Source organism: Trichomonas vaginalis, chromosome II, assembly GCF_026262505.1.
Source record: "Trichomonas vaginalis G3 chromosome II, whole genome shotgun sequence".
NCBI lineage: Eukaryota > Parabasalia > Trichomonadida > Trichomonadidae > Trichomonas > Trichomonas vaginalis.
In genome coordinates, this window is record NC_067204.1 from 23034568 (window position 1) to 23062542 (window position 27975).

At 36.0% G+C, this 27975-nt stretch overlaps 7 protein-coding genes and 3 pseudogenes across 10 annotated transcripts, besides 3 other annotated features; 7 read left to right on the forward strand and 3 right to left on the reverse strand.

The window, feature by feature from the left end:
- Positions 1-7554: part of a mobile genetic element that runs on past the window's edge.
- On the forward strand, positions 2110-2874 carry TVAGG3_0594270 (uncharacterized protein; the record flags this gene model as incomplete). Its single annotated transcript, XM_051239589.1, has 1 exon — positions 2110-2874. The coding sequence occupies one exon, from the start codon at positions 2110-2112 to the stop codon at positions 2872-2874; it is 765 nt and encodes a 254-aa protein (XP_051097413.1).
- On the reverse strand, positions 3127-3766 carry TVAGG3_0594280 (annotated as a pseudogene). The gene has a single exon. A coding segment is annotated over exon 1 (640 nt).
- On the forward strand, positions 5086-5967 carry TVAGG3_0594290 (uncharacterized protein; the record flags this gene model as incomplete). Its single annotated transcript, XM_001298639.2, has 1 exon — positions 5086-5967. One exon carries the CDS (start codon positions 5086-5088, stop codon positions 5965-5967), a length of 882 nt encoding a protein of 293 aa, XP_001298640.2.
- On the forward strand, positions 6193-6720 carry TVAGG3_0594300 (protein of unknown function, DUF4107 family; the record flags this gene model as incomplete). Its single annotated transcript, XM_001289738.2, has 1 exon — positions 6193-6720. The coding sequence occupies one exon, from the start codon at positions 6193-6195 to the stop codon at positions 6718-6720; it is 528 nt and encodes a 175-aa protein (XP_001289739.2).
- TVAGG3_0594310 (uncharacterized protein) lies at positions 6877-7311 on the reverse strand (the record flags this gene model as incomplete). The annotated part of the gene is made up of 1 exon (XM_001289737.2): positions 6877-7311. One exon carries the CDS (start codon positions 7309-7311, stop codon positions 6877-6879), a length of 435 nt encoding a protein of 144 aa, XP_001289738.2.
- Positions 7555-9335: 1781 nt separating the features above from the next.
- Positions 9336-9527: a mobile genetic element.
- Positions 9528-9911: 384 nt separating this feature from the next.
- TVAGG3_0594330 lies at positions 9912-10441 on the forward strand (annotated as a pseudogene). Its single transcript has one exon. A coding segment is annotated over exon 1 (530 nt).
- Positions 10442-10610: 169 nt separating this feature from the next.
- TVAGG3_0594340 (protein of unknown function, DUF4106 family) lies at positions 10611-11989 on the forward strand (the record flags this gene model as incomplete). The annotated part of the gene is made up of 1 exon (XM_051239590.1): positions 10611-11989. A coding segment is annotated over one exon (1379 nt), but the record flags the coding sequence as incomplete, so codon positions are not given.
- Positions 11990-12229: 240 nt separating this feature from the next.
- Positions 12230-27975: part of a mobile genetic element that runs on past the window's edge.
- Positions 15922-16620, forward strand: TVAGG3_0594360 (uncharacterized protein; the record flags this gene model as incomplete). Its single annotated transcript, XM_051239591.1, has 1 exon — positions 15922-16620. One exon carries the CDS (start codon positions 15922-15924, stop codon positions 16618-16620), a length of 699 nt encoding a protein of 232 aa, XP_051097415.1.
- TVAGG3_0594370 (protein of unknown function, DUF4108 family) lies at positions 18281-18700 on the forward strand (the record flags this gene model as incomplete). The annotated part of the gene is made up of 1 exon (XM_001581795.2): positions 18281-18700. The coding sequence occupies one exon, from the start codon at positions 18281-18283 to the stop codon at positions 18698-18700; it is 420 nt and encodes a 139-aa protein (XP_001581845.2).
- On the reverse strand, positions 18717-19167 carry TVAGG3_0594380 (annotated as a pseudogene). The gene has a single exon. A coding segment is annotated over exon 1 (451 nt).

Consider the following 27975-nt stretch of genomic DNA (forward strand, 5'->3'; position numbering starts at 1 on the left):
CGCTTGTACTCGGATTCTCTAAAGGTGCACTTGAACCCAAATCATAGTTCAGTATTATGTCGTCTGCTCTAACAGTAGTGAAGGATTCATGTGTATGGTTCTTGTCAGCTTTACTATTTAATGTAGCTTGAAGTTCATTTATATCAGAGATGTTGTGTTTATGAGATTTCAAAACTTTGTTCATTGCTTCAAGTTCATCTTTGCTGGCTTTACTTTTAATAGCATCTTCAAACGTTATTTTTGACTTAACTCTCAACGTAAATTTTGGTTCAACTAATACACCGTTAACATTGAAAGTAGAGGCATAAATTTCACCGGTATAACCAAATGCTTCTGGTGCTTTCGCTACATCATACTGTACAGTACAACTTATGTCATAACCTTTAGCACGAATGTATTTATATCTTCTTTCATTAACATTTTTTGTCTTCACTTTTTCATCCTGTGTTAAATATCCATGGTAGTCCGTTATAATCTGTTCATCTGAACTTATATAATGAACATGGTTTTTATCTGCTTTTTCGGCTAATTTCTCTTCTATCTCATTTATTTCAAGTTCATGCCTACCACCACCTCCCGAAGAAGTATTTTTCTTCAGCTCTTGAAGAACGTCCACTTCGCCATCTTTGGTGTCAATAATGAGACTTTGAGTTAAAACCTTTCCTGTCTTAATGGATGTTTGTAAAACTTCTTCTTCACCGTGTTCGGGGTCATGGTCGTCATCATATCTTGTGAAATCAGAGATGTTGTTATACATTAAGCATATCTGTCTCAAAAGTTCTGCTATTTGAAACTGGAACGAAAGATATACAGAACTTTCATCATCTCCTAAAGTCAAGTCTGCTTTCTTAAGTATTTCTTGAATGTATGCAATGAGAACAGAGTACCTTGGAAAATATTCGAACAATATTTCATTAGCTGTTGGTTTTGGTGGTTCTTCTGGAGTTTCTGTTGTTTCAGTTCCTTCTGTAGGTTCTGGTGGAGTTTCTGCATCTCTTGACTTCAATGCTCTTGCTCTCAAAGACCTAAATGTTAGAGCACCAGGTTTTACAAAGGACTTTATAAATGCTTTAATAGTTCCTGGTAAGTTATTGTTAGCATTAAGTAAGTTCCATATGCTTCCATCATGTACGTCCATAGCACTATGTAAAAAATCTATACTTTTCTTGTAGTCAGCAATAGACTGACTGTGATTTTTTAAAGATTTGTCAATACCTTTAAGCCAATCTTCATGCATGTCTGATACTGAGCCAAGAATATCATTTGCTTCCTTTAGTGTATTTTGTGCTTCTCGTAAAGTATCCAATCCCGTACGTGCATTGTTAGCTATACGTCTTACAGTATCTATTTGACTCCTTGTTTCTTGCATCCAACCAGATAAAGTTTTAATAGTATCCGAACCATTTGAAATGAAGTTCAAAGCATTTTTAACGTCATCTAAAGTTTCTTCACCAAGTACCGCCCATATCTTTCCGATTTGGTATTGAAGAACTCCATATGAAGCAGCTGTTAAACCAGTATTTATAAGGTTCCATATCCATGATTTAGCAGTTTTTCCATCCTTTCCATCTTCACCATTCAAACCGTTTTCGCCTTGAGGTCCTTGTATTCCTTGTATTCCTTGTGGTCCTTGAGGTCCTTGTGGTCCTTGTAGTCCAGTGTCACCCTTCTCTCCTTTCAGTTCATCTTTATGTTCGTTATAATATTCTAATGTCATAAGGTGTACATCATTACTGCTACCAGCAACGCCGAGAATTTGTTTCTCATTCATGACTAAATTCTTTAGGCATTTAATGTTGTCGTCAAATCGAAAGCTCTTTAACAATTCAATGAGAACATTTAATACTTTCACTAATGAGGCATCTACTGTAGAATTTATATATTGCACCGTTCCATCATTTATGATGGGAACCTTGCTTGTTGTAATGAATGGGTCATAAGTGTTAAAAGTATCGAAATCAATGACTTTTTTAGTTTTTCCATCGTCAATGACTAAATCATTGCCTTCAATGGTTAAAGTTGAGTTTTCGTTTACTAGTTCATGTGCTCTTCTTGCTTCATTTGTTTCATACGCATATGCAGCAATAGTCATATTTTAATGAGAATAAAATGTTGTTCTATTTGCAAAGTACAGACCCAAACGAATACGGGACAGTAAAGCTACAAACAAACTTAGGCCTTCAGAATGAAGCGCTTGCTTTCAGAGTTGTTGACTTCAATACTATCGCAACTTTTGTCATAACAGATGAAACAGATTTCATAGAGATTGAAATAGATGACAAAAGAAGTGTTATAACATTTCCTAACAGAGCTGGGTATAAAATAGATAAAATTGCTGGAGTCATAAATACTCTCATAAATGAAGAAACTATTGACAACATAGATGTCGAACTCTCTTCTGAGGGAACATTGAAGTTCAGCAGCGAGAAAGAGTTTAAGATACCAAGAATGAGTCATAGAGTACAATTGCTTCTGGGTGCATACCATATGACATTTCCTTTGAAAAGTGTTGACAAAACGATTGAGATGAAATCTGTTCCATACGTATGTTATGGCAATTGTTTGTACATTGAGTCAAAAATAGCTAATGTCACAGGTATTTCAGGAGTTAATAGTAAAGGTTCAGTAGAATATAAGTCTTTCTGTTATGCAGTCAATTCAATGTTCATTCCAAACGTTCCTGTCATAGCAACTCATTTAGGTAAATGGGTTCGCATTAGTCCTCAGAATTTGAAAGACATGCAATTCAGACTTGTTGACTTTCAAGGAGAGCCTGTAGAACTGAAGGCACCAGTGCGAATGACTGTTGAAGTTGACTTTTTAGAAAATATTAAATGCAACAGCTTACAAGAGAACTCAGAGCTAAAAATATAAAGTATGAATGTTATGTATTAGGTCATGAACTTTGGTTGTTGCTGTTTGATGAAACAAATGAGTTAGTTATGTCAGTCAAGAGAACAGAAAAATATTGTGTTAGTGAAAACTGCACCAAGTCAATAAGATTAGGTTTGCATTATGAAGATGAGTTCGATACTGTTGAAGAAGTTTTGGATAGATATTACAAATTGCTAACTTGAAATTTTTTGACTGACGGCGCAAAGCGCCAAGACCGAGGTCCTGACTGCTTTAATTTACTAAAACATATTTCAAACAAAGTTTATATTCTGTTGAAAGTTTTGTATATTCATTCGAATATTTATACTTAAACTCAACTCCTGTAGTTCCTGGTGTTTCAATGATGCGGATGTTACCTATTTTCATGAATAGTGGAGTTTGACCACAGCATTCGATTTCAGGGTCGAGATAGTCAATGACACATTGTTTCCCTGTTATTCGTGATATAACATTTTCAATCCTCCTTTGTTAGAATTATTTGGTTCTTGCTTATAAGATTTGTCAAAAGCTTCTTATCGTCTTTGAGTAAAATTGTTTGGTATAACTGAAGAAGGTAATGGTCTACGTTATCTGAAGGATTTGTTTGAACATTTGTGTAAGGGTTGTCGTTGGCTTCTCTTGAAAGAATTTGGTCCAGTGGTGGATACTCTAACTTAACATCTGATGTAGCGTTAGCGTTTGAAGCTGTGTTTAAATTCACGGCGCCATGCTCCAAGACCGAAGGTCCCGACTTAAGTTCTGGTTCTTTTTCTTTCAAACACTCTGAACTATAGTTCTTTATGACAATATTGTTTGTCGTTCGTGAGTCAACATTTGATGTTGGTTCAATTGGAACATTAACGGCACCAGCTAAGATGGATTTGCTTCTCATTTCATATAGAATAAAAACCTTTTATATGTATGAAATGAACAATATACTCGACAAGGGTTTGAATGTAAAGCTAACGAATGAAAATATTGTTGAATTCACTGAGACAGGTGCTGTGTATAAAGATGTAGAACTACTGAACAAAAGAGCTAAGGGAAGAAGCAGGAACATGAACAAAGGGTGGAAGCCTATAAAAATTTATGTCAATGATGGCTCAGGAGGTTCAAACATAAAGTATGCAGAAAGTTATAGAGTTTATGCTCTCAAAGGTGAAAAGCCTTCATTTAAGAACAGCTATTCTAACGCATATCCTCAAAAGCTAACGGATGGGGAAGTGGATGATATGAATGACAGCAAAAATATTAACAGAAATGGCGACAGAGATGCATGGAATTTGTTTACCATCAGTCAATTGAAGGTTAAACTTTAAAACAATGTTGGTCGTTCCCATGGAATATTTTTGACTTTAATGGTATTAGTCATGATATGAATCTCAAGGTATGAACGAGGAGAGATGAGAGACTTATATGCTTCCCAAATTTCTTCAAAAGGTAATGTTATACCTGACTGTTTCCAAATGAGTTCAATATCATAACGTGAGAAACCTTGAAAGATAACGAAGTCAGTTATGAGACGTTTTATGTTTAAAGCTAAAAACCTCCATGTTTGCATAAGTATTGCTACAGTTAAGTGGTAATGTCTGACTTTAGTAATGATGTTAGCTAATGGTGAGTCTGGTTTTGACACTAAACCTTTTCCGGCGAATCGTCACAAACGAAAGTGTTTGAAGGATATTTTTTGAAGGGGTATTTTGAAAGTTTTGACAGAATGTAGTTTGTAAGTCGTTTCATATCGTAAACTCCTGAGTATTGACGTAAGTGGTGTTTGTCAATAATTCTTTCCATCTCCTCAGAAGTCTTTTGCATTCCTGACTGTATAAATTCAACGATGGCATAATATTTCCTCTTACGTCGAATGTAACGTTGAAGAAATTCAATGAGTTCACTGTCTGGAACTTTAACGACAGAGGCTTGAACTTTTGACATAAATGTTTTCGCTGTTGAGTCCATAGAGTCTGAAGTTGCTGATATAATGATTTGGTCATAATATGAGTCTTTCCTAAACGCTGTTATGAGTATATGACGAATGAGGTTAAATGTCTTACCTGAACCCATCTTTCCACAATAGAAATAACACCATTTGAACAGAACTCATAGTCCTTACTGAAAGGAAGAATGAGAGAAGAGTTAAGTTTGTCTGTAGTTTCATTCATGTCTTCATCTACGTCATGTATTAAATGCTTCATTTTATCTCCATTAAAAATGCAAGTCAGAAATATTCAGAACATAGCACCGAGTCTAACTGACAAGAGTATAAAGATATACTATGAACATGTTATGATGAAACCAACCAAAATTCAAGAAAGTCAGTATACTTATGAATATCCAAGACACTGGGTAGAGTATGTAGGAGGTGAGAAAGCTATTGAAATCAGACAGGTTCGAAGTATTCCAGCAGGAAGAACAATATTATTGAAGAACTTTAATGTTTTGAGATATAATGATGAAACAAAGAAGCAAGATAGTTTCCCTGTTGCTGTGTATGTGAACTTAGATACAGGAGATGACATGAAAGTTTTTAATACAAAGCTTCAAACGGTAGTGAGAGAACAACTGACTGCGGAAGGACATCCATTACCTTCAGAAGTTACCATAGCATATAATTTTGAAACAAACTCAATAGATTTTAAAGTCGTCTCTGCAAAGAAGTCAGGTTTTACATTTAATGAAGCAGATGTATATTCGAATGAAAACTTCAAAGCTATTGCATGGTTAGATAATGACGATTGCTTTAAGAAAATATTTAAATTCAGTGACTCAAAGATGTCAATAGATGACCTTCGTGGAATGTTACCATCGACGTTTACAGTAGAAGGTTCAGCAGGATTGCTTACAAGATTGTCAATTGGTGGTATTTGGTCTCGTGAGAACATTGTTATAAAATCCAGTATAAGTGAATTTGCTGAAGAATCTATATTATGTCTTTCAAACTACATGTATTCGCCGCCGAAGCATTATAGTATAACAAACTTTGTCAGTAAGTTTAACATAAGACTTGTCGAACCTTCTTCAATGAAAGATGTTGTGCTACCTAAAGATGGAAAGGATGGACTCATTATTGAGATGATTTTAATAGCATATTAAATGAGCTTGTTCTTGAAGGTCATTCATGATGAAATAACTGTTGTAGAAGATGTTAGCAATTGTTCAGACATTTTGAAGCGTATAGATGAGATAAGAAATAAGTTAGATAGACCGCAAAGCGGTGAGGGCGAAGCCCGTGAGAACGCTTATGTTTCATTGACTTTCTCCAGTAACGAGAACTTTTATGAGATAATATTGAAGAGAGATGATTTTAATATGGTGTAAATGGTAGCTTGGGCAGCTTTAGGCGCAATGGGAACAAAAGCATTAGCATTTGGAGCAAAAGCACTTGGAGCTTATGACGCAGTAAATAAAATGAGTGGAGGAAGGGTTTCGAAGACATTAGATGCAAATAAAGGGAAGATTGGAGGCTGGGTTGCAAAGAAGTTAAGATTAAATAAAATAGGACTCATAAATAAAGCATCCAATTTGGTTGCGACTGAGTCAGAAAATGCTTTAGGAAAGGACGATGAGTTTGCAAAACACGCAAAAGACTTTAATGACCAGATGAAAGGTGAAACAATGCATTTAAATAGAGTCGATGGAACTAAAGAAAATGTTTCTTCTCCACCAGCGGTTTATCCATACGGACCTTATGGAATGTATGGAAACCCTTATGAACGACCATTTGACCCATTGACTGGTGGAAGTAATTGGTATCATTATGGACGAAGAAGAAAGACAGTCAAGTTGGAGACAGACGTGAAGAAAGCAACTAAAAAGAAACCAAGGAAGAGAGTTATAAAGCAATGAATTCAACAGGGTAGAAATGAGGTTAGAAATCGGGTTAGATCTAACCTTCTACCCTAAATTTATTTTTGCGCTATGTTTTCATACGTGTGGGAGTGGTGATATCATTAATTTTTAAGTTTATTTTTATATAAATGACAGAACAAAAATAAAGCATATCTACTCAACAGGAATGAGACCCTTACTGACTATGTATTCGTTTAATGCTTGATGAAAACAATGGTACATATTATCGTATGGGTATACACAACGTCTGTTTCCATCGTCGTCGTATATGTAGAGCTCAAATCCAGTCCAACCTTCTTTTGTACAATATGTAGCTTTATTTAAGTATGCATTTATGTAGATAAGGCAATTTTCTTCATCGCTCCAGAAATAATTTTTGTTCTTTGTTGAAATAGTTTTCGTTCCTCTGCGACCATAAGGAATGTATGCAATGAACTTTGCGTCATAAGGGATTGTAATATATTCAGGGTTTCTTTCATCGTCAATGGGTCTGTCTTTGTTAAAATGCATGCTTCTCAGTTTTACTTGAGTTTTGAATAGTTCACGGAAACGTTCTGGGAAAGAGTCATAGTAAATGTAGTCAGACATGTCTTTACAATGAAATTAAAAAGTTGGAAAATAAAAATAAGGTTATTTTTTATTTAGTGAGGCCGGTAGTGAAGTCGTTAGTGAAGTCGTTTATGTGTCAGACGGTTTTGTAAATATTTAAGGTTAAGTTGTTGTTATGGTTGTGTTGTAAAATATACGTTACCGGTTTCGTAAAGTGTCAAAACCGCTAAGTGGTGTACGGAGGCGCGCAGTGCCACAGTACGCAACATATACTAACTAACTACAGTGCCAAGGGATGTTGGATGAAATGGCAGGAAGATTAACGCCAGATGGTGAAGAGATTCTCCGATCAATCACTACAATATTCAAAAATGATATGAAAGAATATGGTAGAATTGATTTGCTTCGGTTTGCTTTCGGCTTTACACCGTTAGCAAGGAAGATCATCAGAGACAAGAAGGGTTTTGGAAGAAAGACAAGCTATCCACCTATAATGCAGTTGAAAGATGTGCAAGTCCCAACGATTCCTTCCCTGAGGATCATCAATCGCGAGATCACATTTGAGAAACTCGGCGAAATCCTTGAAGAAGAACGAACAGAACGTGTTGACGAGGTAGCCGAGCATGATGAAGAGATCCGGCAAGCAGAAGAGGAACAAATGCTTAACGACGATCATGCAGCCGAAACAAATGCCGATGGTTCGAGGAATTCCTTGGTCTGGGATGTTGTAGATGAAGAGATAAAAGATCTATACACATTCATGATAACAATCCTCAGACAAAGAGCAATTGCCGAATCAACAGTTGATCCAACGATCAATAAAGACGATAGAGCCAAGGAATTGATTGATGCTTACGATTTCTTCATAGAGCAAGATGATTCCCATCTTATAAATGGTCATCATCTTGCTCAAAATGATGGCAAGTTTTGGTACATGAATGGCATAAAGCAACTAAAAGCAATAAGACCAATTGGAAAAAGGATGATGTCACTTTCGTGCAGTGAAGCAGATGTAGAACGTGTAATATCTGAATTGCGAAAGACAAGAAATTCAATGAACGAATCATGCAAAGAAGAATATGTAGCATGCCGCTTCTTCATCAAGTTGAATGATGATCAATTTGATATTTGATTTTGTTTTTTAATAAAATTTATTAAATAATTTGTTTTAAAAAGTATTATTTTTATTCGTAAAGATATTAGACAGAAGGTGGCCAGCCTAATGTCTATCAATCTTTAATATTAGTAGTAATTTCCCGCATTTCTGAATGATGATTGATTAGCTTTGTTGTTATTGATGTAAAACTGGATAAGTATTAAATAATTATATTAATCTTGGCCAGGGGACTGCTGATGGCCAGTCAGCAGCGGCCACTATGAATCATTATAATTATTTAATACCTAAATTGAGGTAAAAAGCAATAAGACTTGCCGAGCCTCATGCCCCTACCTCATATAAATAGAATCACACTTTAGTGAATCAACATCTATAAGAATGAAGTGTTTTGAAGCTGAAATAATATTGAATAGAAATTAATTTTTTCTGAAATTTTGAATGAAATTATGGGAATAAAAAAAATTACTAAATATTGTATTCATACAAATATATTATTTTAAAGGAAAAATAGATGCTGATAGAAACGATGAAAATTTTTGAAAACTTTACAATTAATTTATGTTCGTTAACCACAGAGCTTGCAATCCAAAGCTCACGTTAGACAACAAGAGTCATGAAGTCTCATACTAAGGGATATCCAACATATATTTTAATAATCTAATGTTTGTGACAAATATTCAACATAAATTAAGTTTTCGTTTTGTTACAAGGCATTCATACTTTGGAGATATCATATTTAATGTACAGAAAAGTTAATATTAAACAATACATGCTAAAGAATTAATAAATAAGATAATAAAATAAATTTATACGTAATTACTTTCATTTAATATGCTTTATGCTGTATAATATTGATTAAGAGGCATTAAAAGGTTCCATAGTCTGCTTTTATAGGCAAGATTTTTGATAAAAATTTTAAATTTTGAAAAATGATGAGAAAAGGAAAAAAAGGTAAATGAGAGCAAGAGGAGGGAAAAAAAGAAAAAGAAAAGAAAGGGAAGGGAAAAATAAAAGAAAGAAGGACATATAAAAATTTAGATGCGCATTCTTAATGCCGAGGCGGCTTGCCGCCGAGGCGCGATTTTTTTAGGCCTCTACGGTAACCCGGCAATGTTTTTTTAAATCTTGTACAGCCCTAATCTGAAGTAATGTTTTTTTCATTCTATTTTATTTCCATCTAATAAAATTAATCATATTTCAATGATCAAAACAAATTTTCATAAATTAGTACAATACAAAAAAAAAAAAAAAAAAAAGGTAGTGGGGCCTCCAGGCACTTCGTGCCCTCTAGCCCTGAAGATGTTTAGTATAACTTTGTCCGGACAAGTAAGGGTCTATCGTCGCTACAGGAAAAGTTACAGGCGTTCCAAGGAAGTATACTTTGAGAAGACTTTCCCCCTTATAGAATGAGATAGGACGGTTATTTTACAAAACTGACAACACTTTGACCGAGTAGTTTTTTGTGCTGAACAAAAGTGTCATATAAACATCTGTCAAAAACCGCTTTTTAACTTCACTTAAAATGCCACGTAAGCTACGTAAGAATATACGTAAGAGGAAGGAGCATTGAAACATCCAATAGTAAAACTGACACCACAACAACAGTTGCAACAACAAATAATGAATGACCCCACTATGTTGCAACAAATGTCAAGCAATCCTATGCTTTTAAACCGAGTTATTGGTGCACAGAGTGGGTTTAAGAGCGGCACTTTTAGCGAAAATGGCAGGCTATGGTGGAGCTGCAGACGGAACAGCCTATAACCCTCAAAGTCAAATGAATTTGAGTTCACTCAAAAATCAAATATCAGATGTCAAAAAGTCAAACATAGACATACAGAAGCAAATAAGTGAAAACGAAAAGAAACTAGAATATGACAGACACACAAAGAAACTCAATGAGTTAAACGTAGAGAAAAAGAAGAAAGAAGAACAACTGAAAGAACTAAGTACAGAGGAATATGCGAAAAAAGTGTCAGAAAAAGCAGCAGAAGTAGCAAAAATGGAACAAGATGTTGTAAATTTGAAAAACCATACTACTCAATATAAAGTACTGAAAGATGAAGAGATAAAACAAAAAGCCCTGAAGACATATATGGATAGCGATGAGTATAAAAAAGAAGTTGAAGCAAATGTAAAGGCAGAAAAACTTTTACAGTTGCAAAACCAAACCGTACAGTATGAAAACTTAGCACAAGAAAGTAAAAATAACGACGCAGCCATGCAAAAGGCAATGAAAAGCGCAGAATATATAAAAGCTAACAATGACTGGTTAGATGCCCAAGCCAACGCTAAAGCAGCCCAACTTATAGGGTCAATAAGGACAAAAATACAAGCGGATGAAGACAGTTCAAATGAAGCTTTAACAAATGCTGACTTTAAGAACGCCTTCGAAGCTCTTCATAGTAAGGTGAAACAAGTGAACGACTTCTCATCTGGAAAGAAACTGAAGTCTGAAGGTTTCGACAAAGAGTTAAAAGAAGTAGCACAAAATATGACGAAAATAACAGATGCAGCAACGAGACAGGCAGTTCAAAGTGCCTATGACGCCGTTAGAGCAACTGTTGTGGAAAGTCAAGAAAAAGAGTTACAACAGACCAAAACAGACCTAGTAAATGCTTTCTTAAAAACGAAAAGTCAGGTAGGACACTATGCTGCAGATGGAACATATGTGCCAGCTGGTGGAACTTATATACCAGCTGGTGGAACTTATATACTAGCTAGTGGAACCTATATACCACCAAACCCTCCAAGAGAAGCACCTGCACCAGGACTACCTAAAACATTTACATCGTCACATGGACACAGACACAGGCATGCACCAAAACCAGCACAACAACCAACAGTTCAAAATCCAGCACCACAACCAACACAACAACAACAACCAGCACAACAACCAACAGTTCAAAACCCTGCACAGCAACCAACAGTTCAAAATCCTGCACAACAACAACCACAAACAGAGCAAGGACATAAAAGAAGTAGAGAACAAGGAAACCAAGAATTCTTAAAAATGCTTAAGGAAGACTATGGTTACCCAGATACTCTTGACTTTAGTGACAGATATAAAGAAGCTATTAGAAAGTTCAAGGAAGGAAATACTGACCCGAACCTATTTAGCTTTATGGCTCAGCACCAAATGGGATATAATTTCAAACCTGGAAAATACAAGCTCGCTAAGGGATATGATTTAATAGCATATCATCCAAATGACATGAACGAATTTACTCCGAGATATTTGGTGTCAGAGATAAATGATGATTCAACTATCTTCATGAAACGCGTAAAAAATAGAGACGGAACGAAAGAACAAAGGCTTATGAATGCGGATGACTTAAATAGGGAACTTGTTGAAAATGGTCTCGGAATATATGAAATGCCAGCAGATGAGGTACAAGAAACTCCACAGGAAGAAGTTCAGATACAACCAGACATGGAAGAAATAGTTCAGCAACAACAGCTAGAAGAGCCTGAAGGAAACGAACAAGTCCCTCCTTTGGAAACTAACTTCACAGAACTAGATGAAGATTTGGAACAGCCGAAAAATCTTGACCCTCAACAAGAGTATGAGGTGAATATGGAATCTTTCCAAGAGTCTAAGAAAAATTCGGCTGACATGGTAGAAGAATATCGAAAAATGTTTGCCGACATACAAAAGACTCCAACACCAGATGAAAATATTCAGCATAGAATGGAAGTACTGAAAGAAAATGTACGCAAATACAATAACCCTTTTACTTACGACCATATAACGTTCAATCTTTGGCTGAACTCGGTGAAAATAAAAGGTTAAATTTCAACAAAACATATAGAAATGAAACATTGTTTAAAGTTCATTCAGAACCTAACCAATATGGAAACAAACCTACTTTTGTTTCTGCAGACTATGGAACTACAATGAGATGGGGTCATAAAGCTAACCCGGATAGGTGGTTCATAAACTTACAACCACAATTCCAAGAAGTTGTAGACGCAATGGAAGTGAATGGTGAACCAGATTAGCTGTATTTTCAGCGCGGCTTTAATGCCATTGAAAGATATGAAAGATGCAGATATTTTGGACCAGTATGAAATGAACATGGCTGATGGAAATATAACACCTGACGTTCTAGAAACATTTATCTCAAAGAACTACACAGAACCATAAAGATGGTATATTTGGTGAAGAGTTTAAAAGAAAGTTAGGGATAGAGAAGGAAGAGAACCTATTGTACATGACCTTGCAAACGAAAGTTTACAAAATGTCATAAAAACTTACTTTGCAGACAATGAACCGAGAAGGGATGAATATTTAAAAAACTCAAATGGACAGTACCAAATGAAATGTTAGTATTGAAAAACATGTTCCTTGACAAAATAAAACCAACTACAGAAATAAATGACGCAAGACTGAAACATTGGGTAAAAGCTTTCCCATTCACAAAAGATATTGTTGGTAACATGGAAAGAAAACCAGAATGGCTACAAAAACATATATTTGGAAACGAGCTTATTCCATATGGACAAGCTCTGTTTGAAGAGCTTGAACCGGAAACTCAGGAAAGAGTCATGCAAACAATACGCGAAGACTCAAATACAAACTATGACAAACTCTTTCTAGATATAGGTTACCTGAGATGGGCGACCAGAGCCAAAGGCAAAAAGGACATGGGAAATTTACAACATACTAGGTGAACATGAGGCAAAGATGCAACAACTTGAAGCAGAGGGCAAGTTACCAAAAGCGACACCAAAGAAGAAGAGAAGAGTAGAACAAAGTGAAAGTAGTGAAGAAGTAACTTCATCTAGTGAAAGTAGTGGCAATGAAGGAAAAAGAAGAGTTAAAAACTCAGCCAGGAAGAAAGTAAAGCTTGGTCCACGTGGGTTCTATTATGACACATAAATCCAACTATTCTATATTTTTACCCATATGAAATGTACGCCGCTCAGAATATAACGCCAACAGTTTTGGATGCCATGAATGGAATGTTTCCGAATGGTATAACGAATGCGACAATGCCATTAGAAGGTCAGAAATAGTTCCTGGAACTTACGAATATACAACTGCTGTTTCTTATGGAAACGTAGGTGAGTTTGGAGAAGGTTCTTCAACAACAGTAGATATTGCTTGCGACAGGTTTCATATTATTTCTATTGACAACTCATTCTTATACGTGGAACAAGACATTGAAATAAAACCTTCTGCCAAGTTGTCTGACAAGAAAGGTTGCAATGGAATTTTCTATGTCGGATACCAATATGCTCCAGAATTTTCATGGGATATAAGATATATTCTAACTCTGACTTAGTTCAAACAGTAACATGGGCAAACTATGAATGGTTCGCTTTGAGAAACTCAGTACAACCACAAGCTAGAGAACAAACAGACCAGTATGCAACTATTGAGAAAATAAGAAGACTTGACCCTAACGTTCCAGGAGTTTATGTTAACCTTTCTGGACAAACTGCAGCAGCAGTAACCAAAGTAAAACTGAAACTTAGAGTTCCTTTGTCATCTTTCCTCATCTTCAGGTTTTAAGATACTTGCCAAACTGGGCAGGAAAAATTCTATTGAACTTACTCCAAGCAAAAATAACTTAGTCATTGCACCAACACAAGACCATTCACTATTACAGACGTAGAGGGAACAAATAAAACGTCATTCGCCGACTTTGCAAAGACAAAGTTGACTTAGACTTTGGTTTCTAAACCTCAACACTGAAGTAAACTATTATCAATGCTGCTGGAACTGCTTGGGACCCAGTTAAGTTCACATGCGAAAAATTTGAATGCAAGAGAATAGAAAGCAGACTTGCAGTCTATATGTTGGACCCAGATATTTCAAATGCTTTAGCTGCCAAATATATTGCAGTTCCACTTATGTTCCCTATACACCAAATATCTGTCAAAGACTTTGCAGGTGAAGTTGGAAACCAAAGTGCTGACCCAGGTGCAAGAACAGATATTGCCTTAACAACTGCAATGAAACATGCAGATACTATGTTTGTACTGTTCAGACGAACTATAAATGACTATTCTTGTTTCTACAACCCCGGTATTAATATCATATAAACATAGATGGCAAATATTATCCAAGAGAAGAATATTCTATAGTTGAGGATATGAGTCATACAACTTGACATTAATGCTATGAAACTTTAACAACAACTTCACAACAACCATTAACCCTGAAATGCAAAGTCTATTATGCCATATGTGAAAGTATGGACCCATACAGGAGGTCAAAAAACTCAATATACAAATGGAGACCGTTCAAACTTTGGCTTGGCATTCCATTTGCTGACTCAGAAGATTTATGTGGTATTTCAACTGTTGTACTGTACAAATACAATATACTGGTGACAGAGACGTCCAGATGAATTGAAAGCAAAAATTTACAAAACCAATAGCACTTTTCACGGAAGATGCTCTTTTGAAGATTCGTTCGATAAACCTGCTGGGGCTCCTCAGATTGGCATAACGACAGCTTCCATCGAGCAGATTTTGGCAGCAGGTCAGTAAGTTGTTCTTGAACTGACTTCTCTCCGTCAAATAATTGACAGTACGCCAGTTTTGACATAATATTGTATTATAAACTTACCTTTAGAAATATCTGTAAGTTTTTGAAGTTATATTTTTGTCTGCTTCAAGAACTTTCACCATTTCAGTTATACCAACTTTCTTTGCTTTATGAAATATTTTGGTTCAGCAAAGACTGCTATTCTATAACATTTCCATTGTTTGTATAAAGAACTATTCTGTCAATGTATTGTATTGTTTGTGTGTGTAAACTTTGTTTTGCTCAATTCGAAGAGATACTCAAATACGTCCATCTTTTTATTCTAAGTAAAATGTCATTTCCGAAAAATAGAAGCGTGAGTGTTTCAAAAGGTTTAATGGCGGTGGCAGATGTGAAGTTAAATTCACCAAACTAAACAAACAGTCAAAGTGTTATTGTCAATGTCAAGACAGAGATGTTGAAGTGGGGAAACCATACGAAGACCAAGATGGTATAACAATAGTTCCTGTAAAAAGAACAACCAACATACCCTGAAGTTAGCAGAGACTTAAGTTCTGTTGCAGATATTCGAAACGACTACCAACAACTGAAAGACAAACTTCAAACTCAGGAGAAGATTTGTCAAGCTTTAAGTATAATGTTAAACTTGGTCGAACACAACCCTGTAAAAGTGAACTCATATGTCATTGCACCTCATGAAGTTTGAAAGAACTATTGAAAACTTTTGACAGAGGCAGACGATATAAACATCAAAGAAATAGAACCCGACGTTAGTTGCTGTGGTGTTTCATATAATGTCATTGACAAGATATACTTATGAAAGGAGGTGAAACGTTGAACTTAAAATATAGTTTCCCAGACGTTATAAAAATATTTGACGACCACAACATTTCATTAAAATTTATTTGCTAAGTAAATGGCAGAAGACACAATGGTTTATACTATTACGACTAAAAACCCTGAGTCATATAATTCTATAACAACAAACTTACAAAGTCCTCAAGGACGATATTGTAAACTAACCTTAAACACAATGACGACTAAAGCTTGTTTTGCTCTTTTGACACCAGAAGATTTTATTGTTGTGAATGGTAAAAAATACTCCTTTGAAGATACTTACTCAGATATACCACCAACAGGTTTTGTTGACTTATTTAATACTTTAAGGACGAGTGTAACATGTGCTGCAACTAGAGCAGGTTTCATTATGTTTGGATGTCCGACTGAGTTTACTATAAACAATATGAGCTATAATACAAAACTTATATCTGGTTTTTACTACCAACAGTTTCCTATAACAGGAAAAGGTGTCATACAAGGAATGTCTATTCCATTGACTTTAAGTACACCTATTTTATATATTGTTTCAAACTTAGGTTCAAAGTGTTATTCGAATGTCGACAGAAACTACTATGACCAAAAGATACTTATGCGTATAAACAACACTTTCTCTGCTGGTTTGCCTATTGTTCATTCGAATGCAGAGTTTTCAGCTTTAGTAAACTCAAACACTTTAGCAAACACAAACTTAACCTTAGTTGACGCAAACTTTGTTCCTGTAAAACTTTTATGTCCTATGTATTTGTCAATGACGGCAGAAAGTTTCGAATTGGAAGATGCAACTGGTGAAAGTATTGTGTTACAAGAACAACTTCAACAACAAATAGCTCAAGAACAACAAATGCAACAAATAGCTCAAGAACAACAAATGCAACAAATAGCTCAAGAATAAAAAAAATATTTTTTTTATTTTTATAAAAATGTACAGAATAGATGTTTCAGATTTTTATGACTTCCAAGCGTTCAGAAATATGTGTCCATTTCGAGACTATAACAAAGCAGTCGAGAATTTGAAACGTTTAGTCATTTATGTCGACTCTGCCCCAGAATGTTATGTTATGAAAGAATGGGATGTAGTCTTTAACAAACCAAGAGCAACAATAGTGTCTGAACAAGAATGTAGACAGAAACTTAAGAAAATAAAAGTTGTACAAGTTGCATGAAGATGTTAGATGCTTGGGATATCTTATTGTCAAAGTTAGAAGATTTTTCAGTTCGAGGTATAAAGTTCTATACACCTTCTCCAAACTTCTATTCTATCTTCACTGGATATAAATACGAACAAGTAGAATGGAAAAAAATATTATAGAAGCTTGGTTAGACCATGTCAAAGAAATTATATGCAATGGAAACGAAAGAGTCTATGAGTATATCTTATGTTGGTTTGCAAACATCTTACAACATCCAAGTGCTAAAAATGAAACTGCTCTCATATAATTGGAAAACAAGGAACAGGTAAGAACACATTCTTTACAGATATCTTATGCAAACTGTTAGAGGCTATTCGAACCCGAATATGACAAACTTAGAAAACATCTGTGGCAAGTTTAACTCCTCAATAGAGAATATGAAAACTTATAGTATGTAACGAACTTCAAAGTATAGATACAACAAAAGTTTTAAACTCAGATGCTTTGAAGAGTCTTATAACAGACAAAGTTGGAGTTGTTGAAAGAAAATATAAAGACCAAAGAGTTTGTGAAAATGTTGCAAACTTCGTTATGGTTTCAAACAATGTTGTTCCGATGAAGTTAGAAAGTTCTGACAGAAGATATGTAGTTGTCAGAACGTCAGAAGCTCATATGCAAGATACAGAATATTTTGACGACTTAGCAGAAACTTTGACATCTGACTTTTACAACCACTTGTTCTCATATTTCATGACATTAGATATTTCAAAGTTCAATCCAAGACAAATTCCACATACCGAAGAGAGACAAACATTGTTAGAAGCAAACAAGAGTGATATGAACTGTTCATAGATGAAACTGACTTTGAGTGTTTAGATGAAAGGTCATTGTACGATTCGTATAAACAATATTGCAAGAATATGGTTATATGACAGCGTCTAAACGAACATTCTTGCAAATGTCAAAAGTCTTTTAGACGTACAGAATGTGTATATACAAAGAAAAATTTTTCTGAGTAAATTTTAAAAAAAAATATTTTTTATCCGATAGAAAAGATGACAGAAAAATTAACTTTTTACATAGCGCCAAACCCTTCTTGCCCACATCTTTTTAAGCCACAATATATACATAGAACTAAATAGAGAAAGCGAAATTCCACAAACAGAAGAAACATATAGAGACCTAGATAACGAAAATGGATATGCGCTATTCTGGTTAGATTGTCCTTATGAAATGTATGAAAAAAAGGCTTTATATGAAGAATATAGAAAAATTGTCATGAAAACGATATAAGACCAAGCTCTAGAGAAAATTCTATGCTGGTATAAAACATCTTTTCGAAGTTCTGAAATGGCAAATATAGAAAGAAATAATTTTTCTGAGTAAATTTTAAAAAAAAAATTTTTTTATCCGATAGAAAAGATGACGAAATTCATCTCAGTAAACAAGTACATGTCAGGACTTAAAGAAGAACTAGACCCATTCACATATTTGAATGTTTACTTCTACCATTTTGAAAAGTCTTCATTCAGCAAAGTTTGGAACATCGAACCAGTTAAGTTTGCTATTGTGACTAAAAATGGTGCGAAATTTGAAGACTTAGACATAGAAGGTTTGTTAACAGTCAAAGAAAGTTTTGACAGAAGGTTCTCAAACCTTAAAGAAGGCAAAGCATACAAACTTGTTATACCTTATGAACCAAAGAAAGCAGATGACTATGAATATTATGAGTCTAAAGTTGTAGAAGTTCAAGGTAAATTGGGTAAAAAGATTTTAGAGTCTAAGCCAGTGTTTACTCCTAAAGAGGAAGAGAACATTGACATTGACCCAGAAATGTTCTAAAAATAAAATTTTATTTTTACATGTCAAATTTCTTCTTCGGTGGAATTGGCTCTGGTTCTTTCTTCTCTTCTTCTACTTTCTTTTCTTTCTTTTCTCTCTTCTTCTTTTCTGGTGGAGTTATGTCAAATTTGGCGCAACCATATTTATGTAAAAGTTCTTTGTCCTTTAATAGCTCATCTATTCTGTTTTCTATTTCATCTTCAAGAACAGCGCATGTGTCTTCTTTGCATTCTAAGAACTTTTGTTGGACTTCATCTTTCCAAGAGGCGTCATCTCTGTCAACAAGTCTGTCATTGACAAATTTTAAGACTTCTCTGCTTAATGTTTTATGGTTCTTGTCATATTCCCAGAAACAGAACTTAGAACAAATTCACCTTTCTTGTTTACACTATGTAAGATTTTATGGTCGACAGATGTTTTGCTGTCGAAAAGCTTGTCTCGAATATGATAGCGAAATCGCAAGACATTTTCAAAAGATAAAAATTTTAATTTTTCTAAAAATATGTTAAAAAAGTTTGCTGACATTGACAAAGAAATTTGAGAATTTTAAACAAGAACAAGAGGAAGTTGGAAAATGCTCAGATAAAACCCATACATGACAAGTTCTTATTGCTCAGAATGTATAACAGGTCTAATTGCACCACCTGGGTCGGGTAAGACTTCACTATCTTAAAATGGCTGCACAACAACAAGAACTAGATGAGAAGAACCCATTCTATGAGTTAGTAGTATTTGTCCCCTCTCTTGGTCAATTTGCCAAACGTCATTCGTTCAAAAGATATCTATAAAGAAGTTAATGTTAGTATGTTAAAGACTACTGAGGTTGTTGATTGGAAAAGAATTTACCAAAAGAAAGAGTTTTGAAGTACCAATGCTATAATGAGTATATAATTCTAAGTTTAAAGACCCAAATGAGGAAATGCGAGAATATTAGGAAGAAACACTTCAGAACACAGAAAGAGATAGATACTTTCGAAGAAATTGCAATCTTACGTTGGAAGATTACCCTCATAGATGTCCTTCTTTTTTAGACGACTTTGCATCTCATCCTTTGTTAAAGACAGAGAACAAGATATTGTCGATTATAAGAGCTCAAACACATTTTTAACATCTCAGTTGTCATTTGTGTACAGGACAGCAAAGAGTTTAAAGTAGATGAAAGAGAATACTTACTTGCATTGTACTTTTCCCCGGTGTCCGAAGCGATTTCATGGAACTTATTAAGAGGCTCCATGGCAGGTAAGTTTGACAGACATTGAACTATGGAGAGTGACAAAGTCATAAGACCTCATATCTTTCAGAATTATATCTACGCGAACAAAGTTCAAATTGTTTAAAAAGTCAAGACCAAAAATTAACGCTTATTACATGTATTTTCGCAACTTCGTCAAATTTTATATGCACTATCTATCTCATCTACTTCAAACGTTGTCTTTACCTTTTATGGGAGCACCATACAATTTTCCAAACTTTTCAAGCAGTTCTGTTTCAGAGCTCCATATCGTTAACGAACAGCACCTTGACTCTATTGACTGTATTCTATCTTTGAGTTATATTATATGTCTTCCTATCTTATTTATCTCTTTGTATTAAGTCCTTCGGTTTTCTGAACGATGTAAAGTAAGCCTTCACTGCACGGTTCCGTATCGAATGAACCATATGTTATGAGTTATTATCCAACAACTGGTCTAACCATAACAACTTTGATATAAGCTTTGGTTCTATACATATGCTGTAGTTCAGTTAAATCTGACGATATATAGCTTCAGGCATTTCTTGTCAAATTTTCTGAGTTGAAAGCAATTTCAACCAATGCGCATGTTTTCTTTCCGGATGGAGATATAATGTTCTGACAAAAGATATTTGTTTGTATTTCTTGAGTTCTTACGTTATAATCACCAATTCTAACCATTTTTGGTGTCATTGTTCTATCTTTTTAACTGTTTCAAATCAGTGTTTGTCTTTCTGTTTCTTTAAAGATAAAAAATATTTTTTAAAAAAACTAACGTTATTTTTTTATTTGTATTAAAGGATTGATTTCAGGATTTTTTTTGACGAAGGCAAAAGTTCATTCGTCAAAGAATAACGTTATATAATGAAATTTGGGGCATTTTTTCATGTCAGAGGACTCGAAGGTGGTGCAACACTTTCCAAATCCGAACCTTCAGAGCAGAGATGGCATATGTTCTTGACAACTTCTTTGAGTTCTTCCAGTAACCTTGAAAATGCTGAAGAACTCCGACACAGAGAATTTGAGAGTGGTGGGTGTGTGAGAATTGCACTCCAATACTACCTTGACAAACAAAGGGTAAACAAAGGGTTAAATAAAGACTAAAACTTAACGTTTTTAAAAAGTGACATTTTTAATAGCTCCGAGTCACCGAAAACTTTGTCAAGATGTTAGAGTTACTTCCTGAGAGGATGGAGCGTTAGCAACATTAAGGTTCAAACAACGAACCTGCAATTGCGTACAAAATTCTGCAATTACATGACATGGAAGAGTTTACGAAAGTTCTACGAAGAGAACCAGCTCTAAAAAACTCAGAAAAGAAAGAATAAAGTTTAAACTCGTTATTGTTTATTTTTTACTTGTATGGGCAAGCTGCAAATTGAAGTCGCTATCCATCTTGTCTTGACCAGTTGGGACGGCTCTTGTGGTAGTTTGTTTGCTGCGTCTCAGCTGGTGTTGACCTTCGTAATTCGCATGTTCTTGAGAGATACCCAATTGTTAATGATTTGTAGGATGAAGAGTCTCTCAGACTGCTTGAGTGTAGTCGTCTCTGTCTTTGCCGAAATCTGGTGGTACGAGTCGAATATCAGTCGATTTTGAGGGAGAGAACTGAAAGCTGTCGTCTTCCATAAGGGGCTGTGTGGCATAATCTTCGTAAGGCGGTTCAAGACCTTCTCTCGAACTCTCGGTCTCTCTCGATTTGGATTGAGATTGGAATTGCTTGGGGTGGAGCTTGCTGGAACAACCAAGGGTTGGGGAAGTAAGGCATAGGCTGAGGGAGGAGGGTAGTTCGGAAAGCCTTGTGGTGGAGGTAATAACATTGAAGGTGGAATTTGGTAGTAATTTGTGGGGAAAAGGGTTACTTGCTGAACTGAGGGCAGGGGTGGTTGCTTTAAGTTTCTGCAGCGTTTCGGTACTTCTGCTTATGGAAGGCATTCAGAAGAGGAACGGGTCAGTGCATCCGTTTGTGTCCTGTCGGAAGGCAAGAACTTTTTCTGTCGGAGTAAATAAACTTTTTCTGTCGGCAAGCGAAAAACTTTTTCTTTCGGAAGGAAAAACTTTTCTGTCGGAAGGAAAAACTTTTCTGAATTTTCGACCAAAAAATTTCAATTTTTCAATTGAATTGTTACGCGACGACAACGGAAAGAGTTCTTTCCTGTCGTCGGGAAAAATTTTTCCTTTTTCCGGAAAATTTTTTCCAGTTGTGGAAACATTTTCCTGTTCGGATGGAAGAACTTGGAATTGCCAGAGATTTACCGGAGGCAATTTACCTAATTGAAATAACGACGCGTAAAAGACTACTTTGCGCAGTCATTGAACCCAAGCGTCAAAGTTCACAGTATTTTGGAAGGTCTACACTCAGCTCAGAGACTATCGAACTGGAATTCCATTTCAAATACCAGACGGGACAGCCTACGATGGCATAAAGGACGCCAAAAGAGAAACTCTTGTTAAGTCGACCTAAACAACCGTCCTTGGATAAAAATACAAACAAGGAGAACCCCTTTACCCCATATGAAATGGCAATTCAGTCTCTTCTTCACTTCTCGGGTCAGACCGTTCTACATAACCCTGTGGAAGGCGACATTCAACCAGTTTCTTCCAGCCATTCAGAAAGATCTTCAGTTTTTAACTTCACTTTTTTATGTTTTTTACGCATGTGAAGAAGAAGCCTTCTGGTAAGTTTCTTAATAGCATATACATGGCGCGCTTGAGTAAAAACATTTTTATCATTTTGAATGAAGCAAGTTAAATTCGTCCCCCCACCAATCTCAATGGACCGATGAAAGAGTTTCAACCATGGTGAAGATCGTTGAGAAACCGACATAGACGGCGAAACTTGAAGGAGCTTCAATAACAATTGCAACCAAAATTGCAGGAGTCATGGAAACAGATAGCTCCACCTTAAAGCTACCAAAGCTACTCTTTACCTCATGGTAGTTACGTTTTACGATGTCAAGAGTGGAAAAGACAATTAAAATTAAAAACTTCTAAACTTACGAAAAGCATATACTGCAAAAGTTAGCAGAAAATGAGAGACTTTACCAGAGCTACTTACAATAGTAAGGACTTACTTCAGCAGGTCCGACCAAAGATGAATTTGTGACATTTGGTCCCAATTTTGTCGAAAGTCAGCTCAGATTGTTTCGAACTGCTCCAACATATCCGGAATATTGAACGTTTGCCCTGAAAACTCTTCCACAATCTCAAAAAACGTTTTTGGTTCTCATGTTCCAAACTTTTTAGTCGAAGAGACAACAAACGTTCAGAAGAAGAACAAGTATTTTTTAAACTTGTTGTATGACTTAACCGTCATAACAGAGCTTTTTGAAGTAAAACCGTCATCTCAACCAACTTCATTTTTCCGATTGTCGAACAAGCACCGAAGCCAAACCAATGGCAGATGTTTCCTTTCAAGGTTGCCAGACAAGTCGCCCAGTTTCAATTCAATTGCCCAATTGACGCTCATTACTGTCAAACACCATTAGACTCTCAAAGTAGTCTTATGGAAGAGATAACAATCTCAAAGTCGGAAGTCCTCCGACCAAGCTTCCAATAAGGAAAGCCTGAACGATTTGCGGAAAAGCTTGCGCCACATACACATAGAGAACCAAAACCTTGCAGACTCATCTACCGTTTCTCGAAGAGATGGACACATCTGGAGGTACTCGGAAAGGACAGAAACATTGCAACACTTACTTTCGTGAACCACAGAATTGCCGAAGGTATTATCAAAGAAGAGGAAGAAGAAGGAAGAGAAAGAAAGAGAAACACGAAGAAAAAAGGAAGTTATGGGCAACCCTTGTTGCGATGAACGCTACGAAATTTCCCAACCCATCCCATACAAAATCCGCAAACAAGGGACAGCGCAAGGTTCTTACCCCAAGTCCTCAACAAACTCTGGGACACTTGAACCTATAACCTTTGGAATTACGGTCAATTTCATGGCGGAAGGCTTCGTATGCAATGAGGTTCCAAATCCATGACAAGAAGGCGAGGGTTCAGACACATTACGGTGACAAGCTTCAACAAACCGTAGGCAAACCTCGAGTGGTTCTAAGAGTTAAAAAAAATTTATTTTAGGGGGAAACCCCAAGTAAATTTAGTGTGTTTATATTTGGATAAGTATGTTAAATTAAGGGTAATTTTGCAAAATTAGTTCCCGACTTTGAATTGGCTTTTCGTTTATCCCAGCTTGCGAGCGAGGTCGTGCCCAGAGGAGTTGAGAATTGCCAATCCAAGGACGATTTGTCCTCCCAGGCATTGAGATGTACTGCTTCGTAGAGTTTCATGACCTCTGCCTTGCACCAGACATCCTCTCCCTTGGAAGTATGGCTTCTTCGAAGTGGCTCGAATGCGATTGGCTGCTTGACCATCCGAAATGACACTTTTTGTCCGTTTGGTCAATGTTCGTTGTCTCGTGCCATAGTCGACGAAAATACAGACAAACAGGTTATATATGAGTTTGAGACCAAGAATGTGTAACTCGACCTGTCCGATTCAAAAGACTCCGAGGGCGACCATGAAATTAAACGGAAATTAGTCGGAAGGAATATAAAAATCTTTTTATTTCATTGCAATTTTTATTTCTGTGCGTCTTCAAGTATGCCCCAATATTTACGCTTGGAGAGGACATTGAACTTCGGTGAAAATTTTGTCCAATTTTGAAATCGACCATCTTTTTTCACCACCATACCCATTTCAATGAGTTTGTTGTACCTTCTTCGTTCGTACATGAGTGCGTCCAATGTTCTCATAGTAAACCTTCACTTTGGATTTGACTTCGGAGAAGATTTGTTAGTTGTCAAGGACTGCGTTTGGAACTGAGCGTAAGACCAATATGTTCGACAATTAGATTTTAATGTGGTTACTAAGCCACTTTGACCTTGAGTGAATTCGTACTTCAAAACAAAAGGAGAAACCTTTCAACAAAGTTGTCGACCTTCTCTAATGTTTACTCTTCATTCTTCTTGAGGTTTCTTAATGGAATATCCCCATGTCGAATTCATAAGCAATTTGAGTGTCATGACCAAGTTTGGGGTTTGAAGCTTTCCTAATATCATACAGTTGTTGTATGACTTTTCCACTGTATATTGTTTCCTTCCCGAACTCACCATCTTCGTTTGGAATTCCAGTCGGGAATATATTGACAACCTCACATGTATGCAGCGTTAAGGTCGACATTAGTATATCTTTTTCGTCTTGAGTCGAACTTGTCGCAACCAATTGGTCCAGTTTGTGGAAATTCAAGTGAGTCTCTTATCTCTGAGAAACTTTCCTGTTATTCATAAACATCGTCGAAGCAACCTGTTTCATATAAAACTTCTGACCTAACTCAGATTGCTCTCCAATACAATTTGACGTCAATGGATGTCTCAATGGAAGTTGTGTATATATGCATCTTGAAGTTCTTGCAACCTCATTGGAAGTTCTTCTGGTTCAGGTTGTGTCCGAACAATCCAACTCCTTGTGAATTGATGTACTTCTTTTGTACTAGAACTTTGTCTGGAACAACTTTTGGTTTGCTAACAGTAAAAGTTTGTTTCGTCTTTTTGGTACAAAAGTTTCTGTCAGCTTGTCATCTGGAATTGGTTCCAACAAACCTTTCTCGAAAAGAATGTTTACAGCTCTGACAATGTTGCACTTGCTTTTTCCGAACAATGGGTTTTGTTAAGACTTTCGTTCAACATGAAGTGGTTGTGGACAAGTACAATCTTCAACCATGGTAAGTCTTTGTCAACAACATAGTCTCATGTGAAGAACCTTTAGCTGTAGGGTATGTTGACTCGGATATTGACATTTGCCAACGTGCATTTTGCCAATTGACCTCTGAGAATGTACTTGTCTTCACACATGACTCAAGATACTTCATTTTCTCATCTGTTTAACAAGACCAGAGTTCCTGAGACATGGTAAGAATTAACAAGGTTCATTGACAATTGTTTCAATTGAATTGTAAATTCATACCTTTGTCAAGTCAATGTCAGACTTATTTCTGAAACGGGAAGTATCAGCATGTTTGTCTGACTGCTTGAGGTTAGGGTTGGTTACATTCGAACTTGACACTTGCAATTTCCTTCAATTGCATTCAAATGTCGGAGTCGGAGTTCAACCATTTTTTTTCTCTCTTTGTAGTCTTGAAGCCTCAGAAGTTGTGGGTGTTGTGACATTGCATGTGCATAGAAAGTGACTCATACCAAATGCTGGATGCAATCTGAGATTGGATCCTTTCTATCCGTCTTGTATGGCGCAAGTACACCCATGAAGCCCTTCTTTGTTCTTTCCTTCGTCAAAGTTTACTGTAAAGGTTCGACCAGATGTATTTGGCTTCTAACTTCACGGTACTTCTCATATGCATATTCTTGTTCTTTCCATGGGAGCATGTGTGTCTTCACCTTTTCCTTTTTTCCTTCTAAAGGATGCAATTGTTCGTCATGTTTCCAGTAGAATCTGGCAAAGCCGTCGTGTCCTTCAACTTGAGTTCACTAACATCGAAGCATGTCCATAAGACGTTCTTCTTTCTACCTCCTAGTCTGTTTGGATAATTGGCACGTGCTGTTTCCAATCCATTTCGTAGCGAAGACCAGACAATTTTCATAGACTTTTATGGGTCTTCCCTTCCTATATTTAAAATTCTTCAAACTCTCCAACCATATTTTAGACTCTGCTTTTATTCTAGCAGACTTTCTATCCATTCTATATGGGGCATTTTTATAAAAATAAAAAATATTTTTTCTTTACTTTACATAACCGCCTGCTGCCATAAGTCTTTGACGCCAACCCATACCAGCTAATGAAGTTGACTTGGTTTAGTTTCCAAACTAAACTTTGGTTTTGGTTTATCTTCAGTTTTGGTTTCTCTTCTTCTATCTGTTTTTTCGTCACTTTTCGGTTCCTTTGACTTTACCTCACCTGCAGGAACAGTTTTGTGTCTCAACATCTTCATAAATATCATATGCCATTTGTTTTTGTTTTCCTTTCAACTTTTTGTGTTTGTTGTAAAGTTTAGAATATTTCGACTCTAAGTCAATGAGATGTTCTATAATGAAACTGTTGTCAGTGAAGTAAACTTTTCCATCTGTTGTCTCGAAAGCTCCTTCAGACTTCAATATTTTATTTGTGAGGTAGTCTGTTTCTTTTTTGAGATACTAGCCGTTCCATTTTTATGAAAAGTGACTTTGTAGTTAGGGTTTGTATTTCCAGACCTGGCACTTTCTATTATTGAATTTTTCTCTTCATCGTGTAAGTTCTTTGACGGTTTTGACAATGGTTCTGAACTTTTTGTTTGTGGTCAAATCTACCGTTTCAACTTCTTCGGTCATTTCATCTCAGTAAAAAATTTTAGTTTGGTTTGTTTTCAACTGGTTGTTGTTGTTTTTTAAGTCGGTCTAAAACTTCCTGAGGTATAGGAAGAACTTGACAAACACGTTGTGTAACTGCTTGAAGTCGACAAATCCATCTTGAACCCATTTGTTCAATGCTGTATTGTTCATTTCATCTCAGTAAAAAACTTTACATTCCCCAAGTTTGAGGCGGTTGCGGTTGGTTATTGTTTACCCACTGTTGTGCATGGTTATATCTCTGTTAAAGAATCTTTTCACCTTGGTCCATATAGTGTCCTGCTTGTTTATAGTAGTCATTTGCTTTGTATAATAGTTTCCTGCTTGTCTTCCTACATTGTCCATCCATCCTGTAACTTTTCCTCTTGTTTCAGGATTTGGAATAAGATTTGTTGCATCTCGTGCTACCTCCCAACCTTTCTGTACAGTTTGTATAATAGGTTGTGCTTTCTCTTTCAGTATACCTAATGTACTCAAAATCTTCCTTCAACTCCAAATACACTCTGGCTATTGTTCCACTGCGGGTAAAAATCTGGATGCAACTCCTGCTAACGCGCCAAATAAACCCATTTCTTATGGGTTAAAAAATGACGAATCCAAACAAGGACCCCTATGTTTCTAACGACAAAGAAAGCACTCATGGTAAAAATCTTTAGTTCAACACCAAATGCTTGGTTTATGGATATCTTGGAAAACATTCGAGA